General features: G+C 41.7%; 1 protein-coding gene across 21 annotated transcripts in view; it reads left to right on the forward strand.

The window, feature by feature from the left end:
- Positions 1–17,703, forward strand: part of NRXN3 (neurexin 3) — a 1,006,081-nt gene that overhangs the window by 66,257 nt on the left and 922,121 nt on the right. For 13 of the 21 annotated variants that reach the window (XM_032692477.1, XM_032692479.1, XM_032692470.1 and 10 more), the window contains exon 1: positions 2,466–3,174. In XM_032692477.1, the coding sequence (XP_032548368.1) occupies positions 2,466–3,174 (709 nt within the window). Of the gene's footprint in view, positions 1–1,908; positions 3,175–17,703 lie in introns of those variants that run through there. The other 8 variants (XM_032692472.1, XM_032692493.1, XM_032692495.1 and 5 more) reach the window with 1 other exon arrangement.

The following is a 17,703-nucleotide window of genomic DNA, read 5'->3' on the forward strand; positions in this document are numbered from 1 at the left end:
TGATATTCCTATTCCCACCTCATCAGTAACTCCAGGCTTGGGTCATCACTTTTCACACTTACCTTCCTCTCACTCTATTCTCCTTCTCTGTAAATCATGGGCTATTTTAGTGGATCCTCTAGGGAGCACAGAGAAGAAAGGTAAATAAACAAGAGCCACATAATTTTTTTTCCAACTGATTTTTCAATGCCCCCCAACACCCCCATCAGTTGAGCCAGCATCATGATTATTTGGAAGACAAATGATTTGAGCATTTGGATCTGTGATTTTTTTTTTCCATTTTACACCTCTCCTAACACCTCCTTTTTCCTCCTTTCATTATTATCAGCCAAACTGTTAACAATTAAAAGGAATTATCTTCCCTCTGGTTTTGACTTGATTTTGTTTGTGTTTATAGCAGTTTAGATAACACACTCCACTCAGGCAGCCGCAGGGAACAGGCCTGGTTTCCACTGGGCACTGAAAGCTCACATTTCTCTCCAACTTGTGGGTTTTCTTTTAATTGATCTCTTTTGTTTTCTAAGTGACTTGTTTTTCATGCTGGCTAAATTTATCAGACTGACAGCTCTGGAGACTTATGGCTTCTGCAGGTTGCCAAGGCAGGCGAGGCTGTGACTGGGTGAACTCTCCCCTCGGTTTCCTAGTGGTTCTGCTCCAGCTCAACCTCTGCCCTTACCAAACAGAAACTTTTCAGCACCGACTGTTTCTGCAGTGTCTGTGGGCCTTCTCCTTCAGAGCAAGGTGGGCAGTGGGGATGAAAGGCATCTGCTGTGAGCAACAGCAGCCCCGACAACTCTCATTGTCCACAGCACAAAATATTTTTCCCAAGCAAATATTGCCTCACAATATTTGTGTTCCAATTTGTGAAAGCTGTGTTCATCCTGGCTTCTGTGAGGCTCAAGGCCTTGATTCTCATCACCTCCTTTCCTGCTTTGTATCTATGGTAATGTTAGCCATTCCCAGAGCTGTTCTTGTGCCCAACCCATCTTTGTGAACAAACATGTCTGTTAATAGAAAACTTACTTTCCTTTTAGGTAGACTTTTCAAGGAATGAGCATAGCTTTGTGCTGTCTTCTTTACCTGTCACTTAAAACATCCTCCTACACTAGGCATACAGTCACCCGCATGCAAATATTCAGAAGCGAGTTAAGTTCCAGTGTTAACAGATGTAACTCAGAAAAGGCAGTTACAATTGTGTGCTGTTAGTTAGGGGAGAATTTGGCCTTTTTGCCAAACAACTAGACCGGGGTGAGTGGTTAAGCGTTTAGACAGTTCTTAGCATCTAAGCTGCAAGTTTGCTATCATCTAAGCTGCAGGTTGCCATATATAATTTACATAGCACATGTTTCCAGGTTGCAGAGGTCCCTGTTGGAGTTTCTGAAGTGTGTGAGACATGTAAAGTAAAAGCAGCTATTGTATGACAGGCTGACAGCACAGCAAGGTTGTCTTCTCTAATGCTTGCTTGGTGTGCTAGGAAGCATAATGAAGGCAATGGAATGGGAAGTTTGAATAATGTCTTCTCCTGCCCTGTATCAACTTCTAAACTCTAAGGAACTCTGGTCTTTGCCCTAAGCATTTTCATGGGAAAGCTCCAGCACCATTTCTCAGTTAAGTCAATGAGATTTCATCCATCAAAAGAGTTAAATAGTATGGTGTGTCTTTACATTGCTCAGCATTGTTATGTGTGCAGATCACTTTGTGAGTTCTCTATTAGTCCTCTTAGTTTTTAGAACATAGATGTCCTTGCTGCTTTGGAGAACTGCATAGCCAATTGCAAGCATGAAGAAGTGTCTAAAGTATCAAGAAATGTAAATGAGTTATTGCACAAGATGTTAATAAGCTTCATGGTAAAGATATGGTGAGTAATAGGACTAACTTCTCCCTTTCTTTCTTTTCTTGGTCCCACAGGTCCTGCAAGCTCCGTGAGTGCCAAGCAGTGAGTTATGGGCTGGGTATCCACCAGTGCATCATGAAGATTGACTTTATTTTTGCCCTCTTGAGGTTCACACGCTTTATGAATTCGCTCTCTCTTCTATCTCACTGCCACCACCGTCAATATTGTCATCACTTCTAGAAAACAAGAATTTTAGGCTTGGACTTCAGCTCTGCCTTTCCTTACTTCTGGAACACCAGTATCACCTTTGTGTTCTACCAAAACAAATCACTGTGGGTTATTTTGCCCTTCACAAAAGTACACCATCTGGAGAAGTCACTTCATGTATCCTGTACTTCTGAGATAAAAGCCTCTGAATCCTAAAGGATAATTGAGATCTTTCCCTGCGGAGGAGACATTTCCTCTTGATCACGTGAACGTGCTATCTCACTTTCCACTTACTCTCCCACTCTGTCACTCTTTCTGCTCTCCTCCTCTTCCCTTTGGATTTAACACTTGGTGTTGACTGCTGGGGTTCTCCTCCCAGTAGTGTGGCTTCTGTTTTTCTCTTAGGGAAGAGCAGGTTGAAACAATGGGCTTCACTCTGCATTCTGTCTACTTCACCTTGAAGGTGAGTTTGCTGCTGGGCTCCTTGCTGGGTCTCTCTTTGGGTCTGGAGTTCATGGGCATCCCCAACCAGTGGGCCCGCTACCTCCGCTGGGATGCCAGCACTAGGAGCGAACTCAGCTTCCAGTTCAAGACCAACGTCTCTGCTGGGCTGCTTCTCTATTTTGATGATGGTGGTGTCTGTGACTTCCTCTGTCTGTCCCTTGTTGATGGGCGCATCCAGCTCCAGTTCAGTGTAGACTGTGCAGAGACAACAGTTATCACAGACAAGCAGGTAAATGATAGCAACTGGCACTTCCTGATGGTCAGCCGCAATCACCTTCGGACGGTGCTAGTGCTGGATGGTGAGGCCAAGCCGGGTGAGGTGCGTCCACAACGCCAGTATATGAATATCGTCAGTGACCTTTTTGTTGGTGGAGTCCCACTGGACATCCGTCCTGCTGCCTTGACTCTCGATGGTGTTCTGAGTGAGCCTCCATTTCAAGGATTTATCCTGGATCTGAAATATGGCAACTCTGAGCCACAGCTCCTGGGTAGTCAAGGGGTCCGACTGGAAATGGAAGGACTTTGCTCAGAAAACCCCTGTGAAAATGGTGGCACTTGCTTCCTTCTGGATGGCGAGCCACACTGTGACTGTTCAGCCACTGGATATGCTGGCAAGCTGTGTTCTGAAGGTAAGAGAATACTTCCATGCTTCCCATTTATCTTTACATAATCCAAAGAGTTAATTTGTTATTTAGCAGGGCTATGACGGAGTTCTTATTCCTGCTGGTGGTTATCAGAGGAATTAAAAAGTTCCACCATTCCTATTTCAGCTGGAAGTAATAAAGTGGGAGTAGATAGCATGAACAATTGCAAGAAGCACCTTTCTGAAATAATGCTGCATTTGTAGCATGGACAGATTTTCATCATCATCATTCGTTTCATCAGCAACTTCTTAAAAAGGGTAGAGAACATAAATTGGTAAATACAGATGTACCCTAGGTTAGTGCTGGTAAAAGCAATGGCTATTCCACTCCCCTGTGTCCCTGAAAACTGATTGAAGTGTCAGCAAACAGGAACCATGTATATATGGCTGACGTAACTGATTGACAGGACATTGCATATGTTATTTGATGTTGGCTGTTGCTAGTCTGAAGAAGCCCCATGCTTCCCTTGAATTGCTTGCATACTAATTGCTGAATGGCACCTTGATTGTTTTAGCATCCTTGATTAAATTGCTTAAATTGCTTTTTAAATTGTTCTTAGTGTTGCAAAGAGAAGAGGGATTTGCATGTTTCTGCATTGTTTCTACTCTCTTATAGAATTTGAGTCTGAAAGTTTTAAGTCAGGCAAACCCCATGCTGAAGTGTATTTCAGGGTTTTTCCCTTAGTCTTTAACAGTGTGATGCTAATTAACTCTGTATGTGCAGGAGACTTAAGTAAGTCAACTGGAAATCCCAGTGTGAGTTTGAGAATCTCATCACTCCATTTTTTGTGACATTTGGCATTAAACACAACAGTTTAAGCCAAAGATTAAACCTGGACAAGAAGTGTCCAATCTCAAGAGAAAAAAAAACACCCTGAAATTTTGTCAAAATGGAAATACTTGCAGTAATATATTTTCACAACTAGCATTTGTTTACTTATTTTGGCAATGAAACTAGATTAACCGGAGTTTAGTATCTAGAATGTGAGAAGTGCTGAAAATAGTCCTTATACTCTTGATATTCAAACAAAAAGCCCTACAGCTTATGTTTGCAGTATAGATGGAGAAGCAAATATGTTTTTATAGGAAGGGAAGGTTTGAAAAATAGACATAGCATCCATATGTACATTCATTTTGAGGTCATTTTAATGATAACAAAAAATTTGTCTTTATATCCAAAGAGCACAGTAACAGTACATGACCATTGGACAGGAGTTGTGAGCCTGTGAAGTCCTGAACACCAAAATTCTTTCTAGCCGTTTGCTCTGAACTGATGAGATCCAAACTAATAATGAGCCAGCACTGTTTTCTGTGCTTGAGCCATGAGTTACATGGGGCTGTAGAGACTACTGAGTGTGACTGGGCAGTTCAGGAGCTGGGCCCTGGAGTGTTTGCTTAGAGAGCAAACACACCTCATATCTAAATGCCAGTTATGGTGATGGAAGATTTAAGAGCAATACAGGCATGTGGACCCTGAAACATAAAGCTATAAGGCTCTGTCTAGTGGCGGGCCATTGGATCCAGACTCCATGGGAGCTGCTCAAGGCATAACTGCATATGGTTTTCAGTGAACATCTTGAGAAAAGAGTGTAAGTGAGCAGGAATTCCGTGTACCTGTGGGGCAATTGTGAGAGCTCTAACCATGGCTCAGGTGGTGGAGTTTCTGCATGTCCTGGGTGGGTGGAACAATCTGAAATCCATCTTCTAATGAATCCAGGGATATTTCTGTTGTAGACACCATGGATCAAGCAGTGCTATTGTTACCTTTTGAAGCTGTGAGTCACCATTGCTGTTTGTTTCCTATAGTGATTCATCAGTTTCCAGCCGAACCTTCTATTAAGGGTGAGCAAAGAAGTTTGTCACGATGTGCCTTCTTAAGTAAACATTTTTAACTTACTCTTAGCTGGTGTCTGTTCACTCTCAGAGAAGATACTGCGCAGACAACTTTTGCAATGGATCAAATATAGAGATTTCCATGGTCATTATCTTGTTTGGTTCTTGTTTTCTCGTTTATTACTAAATCGTGTATATTTGGTTTACATTAAAATTTTATAATCAGCCTTCTTTTATGACTCCTTTAAGCTGTAGCAGTGGGATTTGTGTGTTTTAAATGCTGTCGCTGAAAAATGTTCCACTGTCTGTGCAGATTGTGAGAAGGGGAAAAACAAAAGAAAAGCTGTATAGTAAGTGGAAACAAGCAGACAAAGAGAAGTGGCAAGAAAACAAAACAGGTACCAAATTAAGTTTAGCTACCTTTTTATCTGACTTTGAAAAATATAGCAAACTCCAAAGATGCTGTCTTTCAATTCTGTGAGTGTGGCAGAATCTCCACTGATAAACAGTAGGATGTGGCAGGAATGGCACAATTAGATACAGGCACTTCTCGCCTGTGGCTTGATTGGCCGTTAGACAACTTGTATTTTCTTTGTTTGCTTTTTTTTCCCCCCAAGAGATTGAGATGTTTGTTGTCAGAACTGTTGCTTTTGTTTTGTTTCCTTATCCTGCCTCTGGATGTTTGCAGAAATAACATCATTATTTTATTCCCAGTCTCATTTTTTAAAAAGATGTGCTCTTTCAACCGGATATCAACAGCTCTCTTTTTGGGGGGATCCTTAACTCCATTACAGTATTTACTAGTCTGTAGTCTGTGTGCGTATTTTCGTTTTGTCACCAGAGCTGGCTCTTTTACTGGGAACTGATGGGATCTGGTCAATAACAAGTTCTGTTTGAACAGCTAAATGTAATATGTACTTTTTTAATAATGAGTTCTTTTGACAGTGTCCAGGCCATTACTTGGCTATTGACTGATACCCATGCCTGCAGATGGTAAAACCACAGCAAACTTATTTATTCTGTGGCCAGAGATGTAAGAAATAAATAGAGAGTGGAACCTGCTGATTCTGTAGTGTGACGAAATGAAGCTCCATTTACAGTATTAGGGGCTACTATAAGTCCAAGTGAGAACAACCACTCCATATTGAGATAAGACTAGGAATCCTGTCTGGAATGTGCCCCCAATGTGCAGAAAAGATTTTGGCACTTCATGTGCTTCTGGAGTTAGCAGGATTGTGTCTGTCATGGCAGCCATATGCCCAGATGGGTAGCTGAGCAGGTACGATTTCTGTGTCTGAGTTTATATAGTGGGAGTGCAAATGCGTGCACAGTTTGTAAGGGTTGACTGTTTTGAATAAAATGTGAGACTGTTTTTATTGCAGTTGGAGTAAACTGGTTCATTGAGTCTGACAGCTCTGTAGGGTACAAAGGATGGCTGATCTGAGTAGCAATTAGTTTGTATGTTTCTGGGCAATGGTGGCATTAGACATGAAAGCTGAACTCAGAGACATCTTATCCTCTAATAAACCTCATCAGTCTCTGTGGGATCAGGCTGCTGCCAAGAGAATGATGTTCCTGTAGAATCTGAGCAGCACAGATACATTTATGTTGCTAGAAAAAAACCCCAACAAAACCTTCCCCATGCAAATTTTGCAAACTGAGCTGCTGGAGAAGCCAGATGAGCATGTTCCTATCTGCTCATTCAGGATCACTCTGTCAGTCTGCAAGAAATTTTCTCTTTCTCCGACACTGCTGTATTTTGGCACAAGACTTCACCCCTCTTCCAAGACTCCTTCTGGACTTTGTGAGAAAAGGTGAACAGAAGATGTGCTTAGAAATGACACTCACTGCTTGTAGTTGCAGAACCAAGACGTTGATGTGATCACCAACTTCACAAAGCACCATGCTGAAGCCTTTGTCTTGCCTGCAGGGGCTGTTTCTAAACGAAGCCTGAATAGGGGCTTGATTGCACCTCTTCCCTTGATTACAGAGCAAGATTTCCTGGGGATGCTGCCTGCTGAATGACAGAGGAGCCCGTTGCTCTGTAATTATCACACTTTTAACTGCAGCGGGAACAGATTTTTCTATAGTCCCTCAGCTTCGTTTAAAGTGACAAGTTACTGCAGGATTTATCCTCCTCCTGCCCCTTCGCAGCAGCCCAGTCTTGGCTGTATCTGAAGAGACTGCTTAGCCTCACTTGAAGTCACTGAATCTCCCTTCCAGCCACCCTAATCTTTATAATACAGGGGGGCTAGTTTGGCCCTTTGCCATGAGCCTGATGGTTGCACTTAATTTGCATATACATTTACATACATTTTGTAATCAGAAACAAATGAACATGACCACAATATTTGCTTCCATTTGCATATTCCTTGATAGATGAATATAAATTGTTTTTTGTTGAATTCACCAGCAATAAACAGTTGCAGGACCTTCATTTGGTCTTCTGCTCTGCTGTTGTAGAGGACAGCAGGCAGCTCTAGGACACACTTCGGAGGGGCCCGAATCTTCAGTCACCAGTGCAAAACTCTAGAATTGATGGTCTTCAAGGTCTGTGGAGTAAATATTGCAAGAGGCAAATCTGCTGTTTTATGTCACTTCTCATGTCACAGCACTGCCCATCAGGCAGAAAGCTGGTAAGAACTCTGCTCGTGACTTAATTTTGCAGCAATTTGTTTTACCTCCTCTCTTTCTCTTGCTCATTCTTCCTGGTTTAAGTTCCTTTGGTCGTATTTAAAATTATAATATTTTTTCCAGTCTGGTTGTAAATTTTTTTATGTATTGCCAGATGAGCACCAGAGAAAGACGATGTGTTAAGATATTAATTGATGTTTATGAAGTGCTTTGAAACTCCAAAGTGCAGTTTAAGCACCATTTGTTATTCTTAATGATTAATATTAAAACTGAGCGGGAGCCTCAGAATTTGAATTTATATCCTACATACCCTTTCACAGAAGATGCCTAGGACCCATGTTCCTTCACTAAGCATAGACTGCCTGCAACTCCAGAGCTAGCTGGATTTGTTTTGAGGTCTCCCCTGCTTTTAATGCAGGGGAGCGTCAGGGAGATTACAGGACCCTGCGTGGCGAGTGCCATTGATTCAAATAGTCTATCTGCAGTACATGCTGACAGCTATATTCTTGTTTCACCCTCCTGTATTATAGATGACCATGAGACTACAATCCTTTTCTGCTTGATTGCAGATCAGCTGCAGACCTCAGGCAAGAAAGAAGTTAAAGCTCTCAGTTAGGCAAGGCTTGGACATCTCCTCTGATAAAATGAAGCAGGTGGTGGTTGGGTACAAAGGAGATTGCTATTTGGTGTGAGGTGGAACTGGTAAAGAGCGAAAATAATTTGTGGGCCAGGAGAGAGTAGAACTCAGGGAAAAAAAAAACAGAATCAAAATATTACTTTATAAATAGTAAACCATAGCTCATACAGACTGTTTACATTAGCTGTTCTGTACTGGTTTTACTTGCCTGGTAGTCTAAGAGAACAGTTCTTGGTTATTGCAAAGAGTAGATTTGAATGGGCTGAGCAAGCTTCTGGAGGACTAAATCTAGCTGGAATCTGGATACCAGCTTTCTCTGTCAGCCCACAGACCAGCCTGCTGTCCCATAGACCAGACTCTGTCCCATAGTGTGCACCTAGGAATTAAACTGGAATTTTTGGGCATTGCTTAAGAAAGATTGAAATTAAACTAACCAATAATAATTATGAAAGTGAGCAGAGTCAGAAATTTCTGATTTGGACTTATGGTTCAGAAGAAAGGTTTATTTTCTTTTGGTTTTGCCCTAAAAAAAAGGGGGAGGGGGAAGAGTTGATTTACTGTTACTGTACAGGCTTCTGCTGAGCTAGGCAGCTTGTCATAGAGGTCAATCAGCAGTAAATATAGCCCCAAGCAAGACAGCACATGCTGTAGCTGTTGCTTTCATCCTTATTCCAGTATGGAGGTGTGCACGGCATTTGCCACGGGGTAATTTTTGTTATGTTTTGGTGGAAAATGGAGGGCAGCAATCCTCCCAGATACTTTTAGGATGCTGGAAACGGCGCCACGAAGCTCCGGGGAAAGAATTGGAGGAGGAGCACATCTGTCCAGCACACTCTGTCACTACTAAGAGAAGATGCGCCTCTGCACGTCGACCTCAGCAATGAGTGTTTCCTGGTGCAGGAAAAGGTGGTAATCCATGTGATGAAATGGTGGAATGGCCACCTGTCCTGGGCCAACTTCTGATTTCCCTTTACTTCTTGTTTCGTTGCTAACCCACTTTTAACTTGATGGACAAAAAAGCTTCTTTCCCTCCCTATAAAAAGCAAGGCAACTGCCATGTTATTGCTGTCTGGAGATAGCAATGTGGCTTCTGGGTGTGTGTGTGTCTCTCCCATAATCCTTCATTGCAGACAGGCTCACTGCCATTGTACACCTACCCTGCTGAGCAAAGCATTTGCCCTTCTTCCATCTGTGAACAGGTCCAGGAGCTGGCAAATGGGTGCAAAACAGCCCAAGGGCTGAGAGAAGTAGTTATGAGGAGGGAGGGAGGACTGTGGATGTCACAGTCTACTTGATGATGAACTGGTTTGTATTTTAATGTGTTTGCTCTGAAGTAGGGCTGGGACCTAAGTACACTAGATTCATATTCTGTGTTGCTGGCACCATTGCCAGTTATGCTGTGTCAGCTCTCCAGACCCTGTCTGCATATACACTTGTTCACCTCATTATTCTGTAGATACCAAAGTATACCATGTAAAGAAAGTGGAGCGGGGCAGCAGAACTTGAATGATCTGGTCTTAAGAGCTTTAGCACCTAAGAGGCTAATTTCCATTTCTGCCACAGGCTTTCTGTGTCCCCAGAGTGATTTGCTGGCAGACTCAAGACTGAATCAATTGACCTTTCTTTGCAGGGGATATGTACCTAGTTACCCTCTGTGTCTCAGTTTCCATATCTGAAATATGTAGCCAGTGAGGCTTCTGTACCTCCAGGTATTAAGAATCCCATATGCTTCTGTATGACAGTGATAGAGACACATAAATATCTTAGCATGACAAGTAAATGATTATCATTCATGAACACCCCATAGGATGACCTGGTTTGATTGTAAGTTTTTTAACTTGGCTTGCAGTTGGAAATTAAGGTGGTTTTCCTTGTTAAGTGTCCATCCTTGAGGAGCGCTCATCTTTTTTTTCAACAGAAATCTCCCCATTTCCTGCTGCTGTGTGCAGTGTCACACTATGAGTAGTCAGACTCTTCCCAGGCCAGGCTGCAGTTATGCTGGTAAAGCCAGAACCTGAGCAGCAGCATAGCCTCTTCCCTGTCAGTGACATGGAGCAGATGCTGCACTGCAGGGTGCTGATCAGAGCAATGAGAGAAAGAGAGCTTTTGACTTTTTTTTTTTTTTTTTTTTTTTTTGTATCTGACCTGTGTACTCCACTGACTTCCCCCAAGTGTCCTCTGCCATGAACCACAAATGCTGATCAGATGCTTTTCCTTGTATGGTGACCCACCTCTGCCTACCTGTCTGCATTGGCACTCTCCCTGCTGCGGCTGCTCATTTCAGCCTGCTGCTTTCACCCTCCATGCTCAGACTTGCCTTGACCTTGTGCTGTCAGGAAGAGCAAAGAGAGCTTAAAGGGTACCTGAGCAGAATGGCAGAGATTGCACTTCCTCTGTTCCTGTATGAATTCTTGCATAAAAAGCAGGACAGCAGAGAAGAAAGCCCATTGGATTGTTTCTGAGTGTTTAGTTAGCACAAAGCTGGCAAGCGTTTTGTGGTTCTAAGGCACTGAAAGGGTGGGTAAAAATCTTTCTTTTCCTCAATCCTCATCAAAACAACTCTGACTGCTTATTAGATACAGCAGGTGTATTTGTAACTGGCCTGCAGTTTGCAATGTAGGCCAAGGAGGAAAGGGATACTTGGCTTTTGGGATTTTGCTGTGAGGTGTGATCTTCCTCCTCTTACTCATGGAATTTGACCAACTAAGTAACCCAAGTGGATATAATGGACTGGGTTTGGCTCTGAGTATTTGGCAAGAGACCTTTATGAGAAAGGAAGAAGCAGCTCCTTGGTAGATGTAGAAATTTGAGCTGTACGTTAAAACCAGGCTTCAATCTCTAATGCTGCTGTCAGGCCCTGTAGTTTGCTTGGCTGCTGCATTTATTCAGAAGCCTTTCTTGGACTCTGTAATCTCTTGGGTGGATTTTCATTTCTTTGTGGTTTGTTGCCTTAATACTTGAGAAAAATGACACTGAGTTTTCTAAACCTCTGGTGTGTCCCTACAGGCATGCTTTTGATTTTCTGGTCTTTCCTGCTGCTTCCATCTTGCAAGCCTGGCTTTCAGGGTCGGAGTGCCTCTCAGTACCTTTCTTTTCAAGGTAATATAGGAGAAATCCTTGGAACTAAATGCACGTTTGTCCACTGAGACTGGTCAGAAACAACAGTTGAGGTGGAGATGGCTAGCAGTAAAGAGAGTGGCTTGTGTTGCGATCTGCAAATTTCATAATTCAGTGGTGTTTGCAGCTAAATTCCTTAAGTTCCTTTCTGTATATGGGTGAAATTGCTTATATTTCCCAAAAATTGTTTTTAAATGGGGAAGAAGTGTATGTAATAATTCCTTAATAAATTACTGATAAAAAAGATCAGGGGAAAAAGAAAAAGGTGAGATATGTGAAGAAAAGAGGAAATTAAATTGCTTGTCTAGGACTACCTAAAAGAAAAAAACTGGGAAAATATTCAGAATTTCTGTGCTTTTATTTCTATCTTTTGCCTTTTTCTCCGTGGCTTCTGTGAGACCTGCTGTGGGACTTGGTTTGGTAGGAGGCAGGGGGCAAATGGACCAGCCTGCGTGATGCCTACCAGACCTCTGGTGTAACTGGAGATCTGTGCAGGTCCTTGTAATTCACATAGCTTTGACTTTTAAGGAAGATAACAGGAGATGGATGAACATAAAAAATTATGGATGAATATATTGCCATCATGAAGCAGTAGCATTGTTATATCTCTCAGGATAACCAGAGCTAGAGGTATGTTTATATTAGTGTCAAAGATTAGGTGCAACTCATACAGGCATATCTAGCTGAAAATTTGACAGATTAGGTACTGGTAGCTATGTGATCACAGCAGCTTGGAAGGTAGTTATGTGATGATATTGTTAAGACTATAAGTTTATTATTGTTTAGAAGACCTTCTGACTAAACACTGGATGCTGCAGGAAATGGCAAAATCCTCCTTCAGAGTTCCTCTAGTGGACACTGTGTTGTTGGAGATCTGATTTTATTTTTCTTCATTGAATAAAGTAGGTCTCCAAATTGTAATTTAGCTTGCTGGCTGTCTTCTCCTAAATTCTCTATTTTCCTTCATTGCTTAAGCTGAAACGCTCAGTTGAGTCTCAGCTTGCATCTATGACAAATTCGAAAGCTTGCTGGTTTTTTTTATCTCCAGATAGGAGACCTGTGTACCTATATACATTATCTCTACTTTGCATCCTACACAGAAATGTATCTGTAAGGCAGTCTGGTGTTTGCCTGCCCTGTCTTGTGGCATGTTTGAACGAAAGATGTGTGGTTACATTTTGACCAGCTAAGACACATCAGAATCAGACAGATTGGAAATGTTTTACTTGTGAGAAATGGTGGTTTCATTCAGATCAAAATATTTAGAAAAAAAATACTGATTTGGTTGACAATCTGCAGAAAAAGCGATGTATTTTTATTTTGTAGAATTTCTGAATTCTGACTTTGTTTAAAATGTAATCTATGTCTATTGCACATATAATTGTAGCTTATTTTATAACTTACTGACGCGATTATACCTAATATGGATCTACTACTCATGAACTGCGGTATATCACAAAAACGTTACAGTGTTTTAAGGAAGGGGCATATACTCCCACACAGACCAAATGGCACTGGACTCAACCCCACCATGCTCCAGTTTTCTGGCTTGAAGACACAAGTGGAGCCTGGAGCACAGGTAGGGTGATGACTAGATTGGTGCCCTTTGAAACCTCCCAGGAGAGAAGAGTGGTGTGCAGCACTGTTATCATATCAGTTCACTGGAAGTGACAGATCTATAGCTACTGCTGTTTGTCAAGAGTTCCACTAAAGGAAAGGCCCAAGGAGTAATTTGAGTGGACCGGACTTGAATGAGCTCTTCCCAGTTTGCCTTCTCAGATTTGCCAGTATCACTGAACAGTGCAGTCCCTCAACAGTGACAATGAAGGCAGCAAGGCTGAGTATATTAACAAAGAACTACAGCTGCTGATTGGAGGGGCTAGTATTGTCAGCAGTTTGGTCTTTAGCTTTTTAGTGTGTTGGATTGAATCTCAGTAGTTTACAATGTAGCTGGACCTAAGGACTGGTCAGCAGGCATTCCCAAAGAAGAGCATAACAAATACCTCTCTGTACAAGAAATGCTCTATGAAATGCAGCCAGCCCAAGCTGAGATTTGGGCTGAATGAGCAAGGCTCTGCCTATGAAAATCACTTGGGATCTGCACTGGTATGGCATGACAACCATTCTTGAGCTCTGGGATGTTTTCCTTGCCATTGCTAGTGTGGGGACTCCTAGTTTGCCCGAGGCAAAAGATAGCTGAACCAAAGGACTAAGTAACAGATCCTCTATCTCGGGAGAACAATTGGCTGTGACTTCAGACCTCATTTGTCAGTCGTGCTTAATTATAGCCTTGCTACCACTTACAGTGGAGGTCACTGCTGTATTGTAGGTCTATTTAATGCTCCCTCTGGTCTTAAAAAATCTATGAATCTATATCCCACTATTTTAGGGCATTTGTAACAGTCTCCACTAGTTTTCTTCCAGAGCTGAAATGGCTTAAGTTTCCTCTTGGTTACTTAACAAAATATTGTTGTTGGAATGCTGACTAAAACAATTTAAGCCCCTTTTCAGGTCTGGGAGTGAAACAAAATATAGGTTACATCTGGGTTAGTTTCCATCCTTACAGTTGTCCAGCTGTTTTTTCCTTGTGCATGGCTCTGCTGCAGTGTTGCTATGTGAACTGTTTGAACTTGCAGATACAGATGTGTCAGGGATAAGCTGCTCTGTAGTAAATATATCAGATGTGCAGATCATTGCATAAAATGTTTTCTTGCACATTTGATCCCATAAATAGTATTCAACTTAAAATTAACCTCATACACGAAGTTCTCTTTAGTAAGGCAAAGCTTTCATTCATACTGATGGTAGATGTGCTTAACTAAGAACTAAAGCCAAATGTACTTAGATTTGTTGATCTTGTCAGTTAAAAAAATTACTTTTAAGTCACCTTGGGCCCTCATGACTGGTCTGGAATTGAAAATAGTAGTTTTGATAATTTTACCTTCATATCATATTTATTCAGTCTTTTTTCACCTCTAAAAATTTGGCCAAAGGTGCACATTACTCTGTGAGATTCTTTCCTTGCCTGTGTTTGCCTTTAATATTAATTTTAATGATCTGATACTGAACTAAACTCAAGACCATTCAAATGTTCATCTTTTGAAACTGAGTGAAAAAGGAAAATTAATGACAAAAATCCTGTTTAAATGTGATATTAAAGTTGTGAATTTCAGAATTAAATGGTAGTACCTGCTACAATCAAAATGCCACATGGCAATGTGCTTCAGGCATCTCGCACTTGAATTGTGTGCAAGGCAGGAAAACAAAAGAGCTAAAATGCTGTCAGGTTAATAATAAATCGTGCATACATGTGGCACATTTCATCAGAGTATTCGTAAGCATCTCACAACTACTGATAAATCAGTCAGCCTTCACATCACTCTACTGCATTGTGAAATGCATGTTATCTCCGTTTTACTGATGGCAAAACTGAGAGGCAAGCAGAATGTGAATTATTGAAGGGTATCGAGTCAGAAGCTGCCTGAGGTGGAATTGGAATCCAGAATGCTAAACCCTAAGTATTAAACAATATAGTAGTTTATCTAGTTTTATCCAAGTGTGCTGGAAAAGCCACAAAATACTGTGGTTTACACTGAATGTGAAGCTTTGGATTTTAGGGATTCTTTTAAAAGTTTCAGTTGATTGAAATTCAAAGAAATACACATTTTTATTCTTTCTGATTGAATGGATTGTCCATATCCAAGAATTTCTGTCCTTTGGGGCTGTTGTTGCATAACTTTGTCACTGAAACAGTCTTGAAACAGCTTGTTCCTTACTTCTTGCCAGTATGGTGCCCTACTTGGGCTATGCTTTATGGATTCCCCTGTTTAGTTTTATAGTTAGTAATGAGGAAAAGTAGACTTGTAGCAATAAAAATTTTAGCTTTTTTGTCCCATCGGTGGTTTATGTGCACTTTGATCCAACTTTTCAAAACAGGATCTGATTCTTTTAAATGTTTCCAGTAGAGAACGGTTTATAATTTTACCTAAAATATCAAAATGAAACATTAATTTAAAATATTTGAATACTTTGCTGAACATCCCCTTGGATGGAAGGTGAGTAGGAAAAGTGTACTGCGTAAATATACTGTGATCTTACATTGCCCCTCCCTTCTGAATTTCTGCAAACCTGCAAAGGTGATGCTCTCATGTAACCTTCTCATCCTGTCAAGCTTTCATTGTCAATAAGACAATGAGTTTTACTGGAAACTTTGCTCCAGAGTGGAGTGGCTCCAACAAACCACTGAAGGCAGGACTCTTTTGTGCTAGACTTCCAGCTGGGGGATAGAACTGACTATATCGACGATATTTCATATATGATGGAAATAGAAGAATTTTCAATTTGTCTGTTTTTTTTTGGCTTGGTTATTTTTGTAGAATCAATTAGGCTGGAAAAGACCCCTGTGATCATTGAGTCCAACCATTAACCTACCACTAAGTGCTACATCTAAATATTTTCAAAATACCTCCAAAGAATGGTGACTCAACCAGTTCCCTGGGCAGCCTGTTCCTATGCTTGACAACCCTTTCCATAAAGAAATTTTCCCTAATATCTAACCTGAAGGTACCCTGGCTGCTTGAAGCTATGTCCTCTCATCCTGTCTCTAGTTACCTGGGAGAAGAGACCGACCTCCACCTCACTACAGCCTTCTTTCAGGTAGTTGTAGAGAGCAGTAAGGTCACCCCTGAGCCTCCTTTTCTCCAGGCTAAGTAACCTCAGCTGCTCCTCATAGAACTTACTTCTAGACCCTTCACCACCTCCATTGCCCTTCTCTGGACATGCTCCAACACTTCAATGTCTTTCCTGTCATGAGAGGCCCAAAACCAAACACAGTACTTGTGTTGTGGCCTCACCAGAGCCAGGTACAGGGGGACAATTACTGTCCTAGTCCTGCTGGTCACACTATTGCTGATACAGACCAGGATGCCATTGGCCTTCTGGGGCACGTGGGCACACTGCTGGCTCACGTTCAGCGGCTGTCAATCAGCACCCCCAGGTCCTTTTCTGCTGTGCAGCTTTCCAGCCACTCTGCCCTGGGCCTGTAGCACTGCATTGGGGTTACTGTGACTCAAATGCTGGACCCAGCACTTGGCCTTGTTGAACCTCATGACATGGCCTCAGTGCATCGATTCAGCCTGTCCAGATCCCACTGCAGAGCCTTCCTGCCCTCCAGCAGATCAACATTCCACTCACCTTGGTGTCGTCTGCAAACTGACTGAGGGTGTACTTGATCCCCTTGTCCATATCATCGATAGAGATATTAAACAGAACTGCCCCCAATACTGAGGACTGTCCACCAGCTGGATATAACTCCATTCACTACCACTCTTGGGACTTGGCCATCCTGATAGGTTTTTACTCAGCAATGGGTACACCTGTCCAAGCCATAAGCAGAGATAAGATCACATGGAAAACGGATTCCTGAAAAGACCTGTTCTTTTTTATCTTTACTCTCTTTGAGCAACTTAAAAAACCCCAAACAACATTTTAGAAAAGTTATTTCTTCTGTGTTTATTCCCGCAAAATCTCTCCTTTAGACACAAAAATGGTTCCAAAATGTCCCATTTCTAATGTTACACTTGAAACCAAATTTGCCTGGCAAAGAACAGTTACCCAAGTGAGCAGCAAGTTCAGCATGGAATGAAGGCAGATGGGGCATGATGACCTTGTGCTTGTGCTGGAAACAATAACATAGTGGGAAGACATGAGTAGAGGATCTTTAACCTAAAAGTGCTCTTATATTTTCTGTTTAATTGTAATATACTGCATTTAACATGCTGTCCTCCAGCAAATACTCTTTTACTGCATAGCATACGGGATTCAAATAGAACTTGTCCACCCAGGAGGAACTAACAGTTTGACCCAGCACTTATTACACAAACTGTTTAAATTAAATTATTAGAAACTGTAAGCATTACATATGAATTATTTTAGTGGAGTGCACAACAGAATTTAATTTTTGGTGCTGTGAAGAAGCACATCACTGGAATTCTTTTATATCTGAAATAAAACTCATCATCAGAACTAGGCCAGAAGGAAGCAGAGCTAAACTAACAGGCAATCCCAAGATCAGGAGTGACATTTGTTGGTAGCGCTGTCAGAGTGGATCCCAAGATATTCACAGAAAAGCGAGTGGCCAGTCCAGGCTGAGATAGATTTGTAGAGCTATTAGCTCCATGATAGATGATTGGAGAGTGGTCCACAGACCTGTAACTGTGTGGATATTTTCCTTAAATCATTCTGGCAGACTTTCAGAAGCCAAACCACATCTAAACATCAACACTCCAGCTGTTC

The sequence above is a fragment of the Chiroxiphia lanceolata genome, chromosome 6 (genome assembly GCF_009829145.1).
Source record: "Chiroxiphia lanceolata isolate bChiLan1 chromosome 6, bChiLan1.pri, whole genome shotgun sequence".
Taxonomy (NCBI): domain Eukaryota; kingdom Metazoa; phylum Chordata; class Aves; order Passeriformes; family Pipridae; genus Chiroxiphia; species Chiroxiphia lanceolata.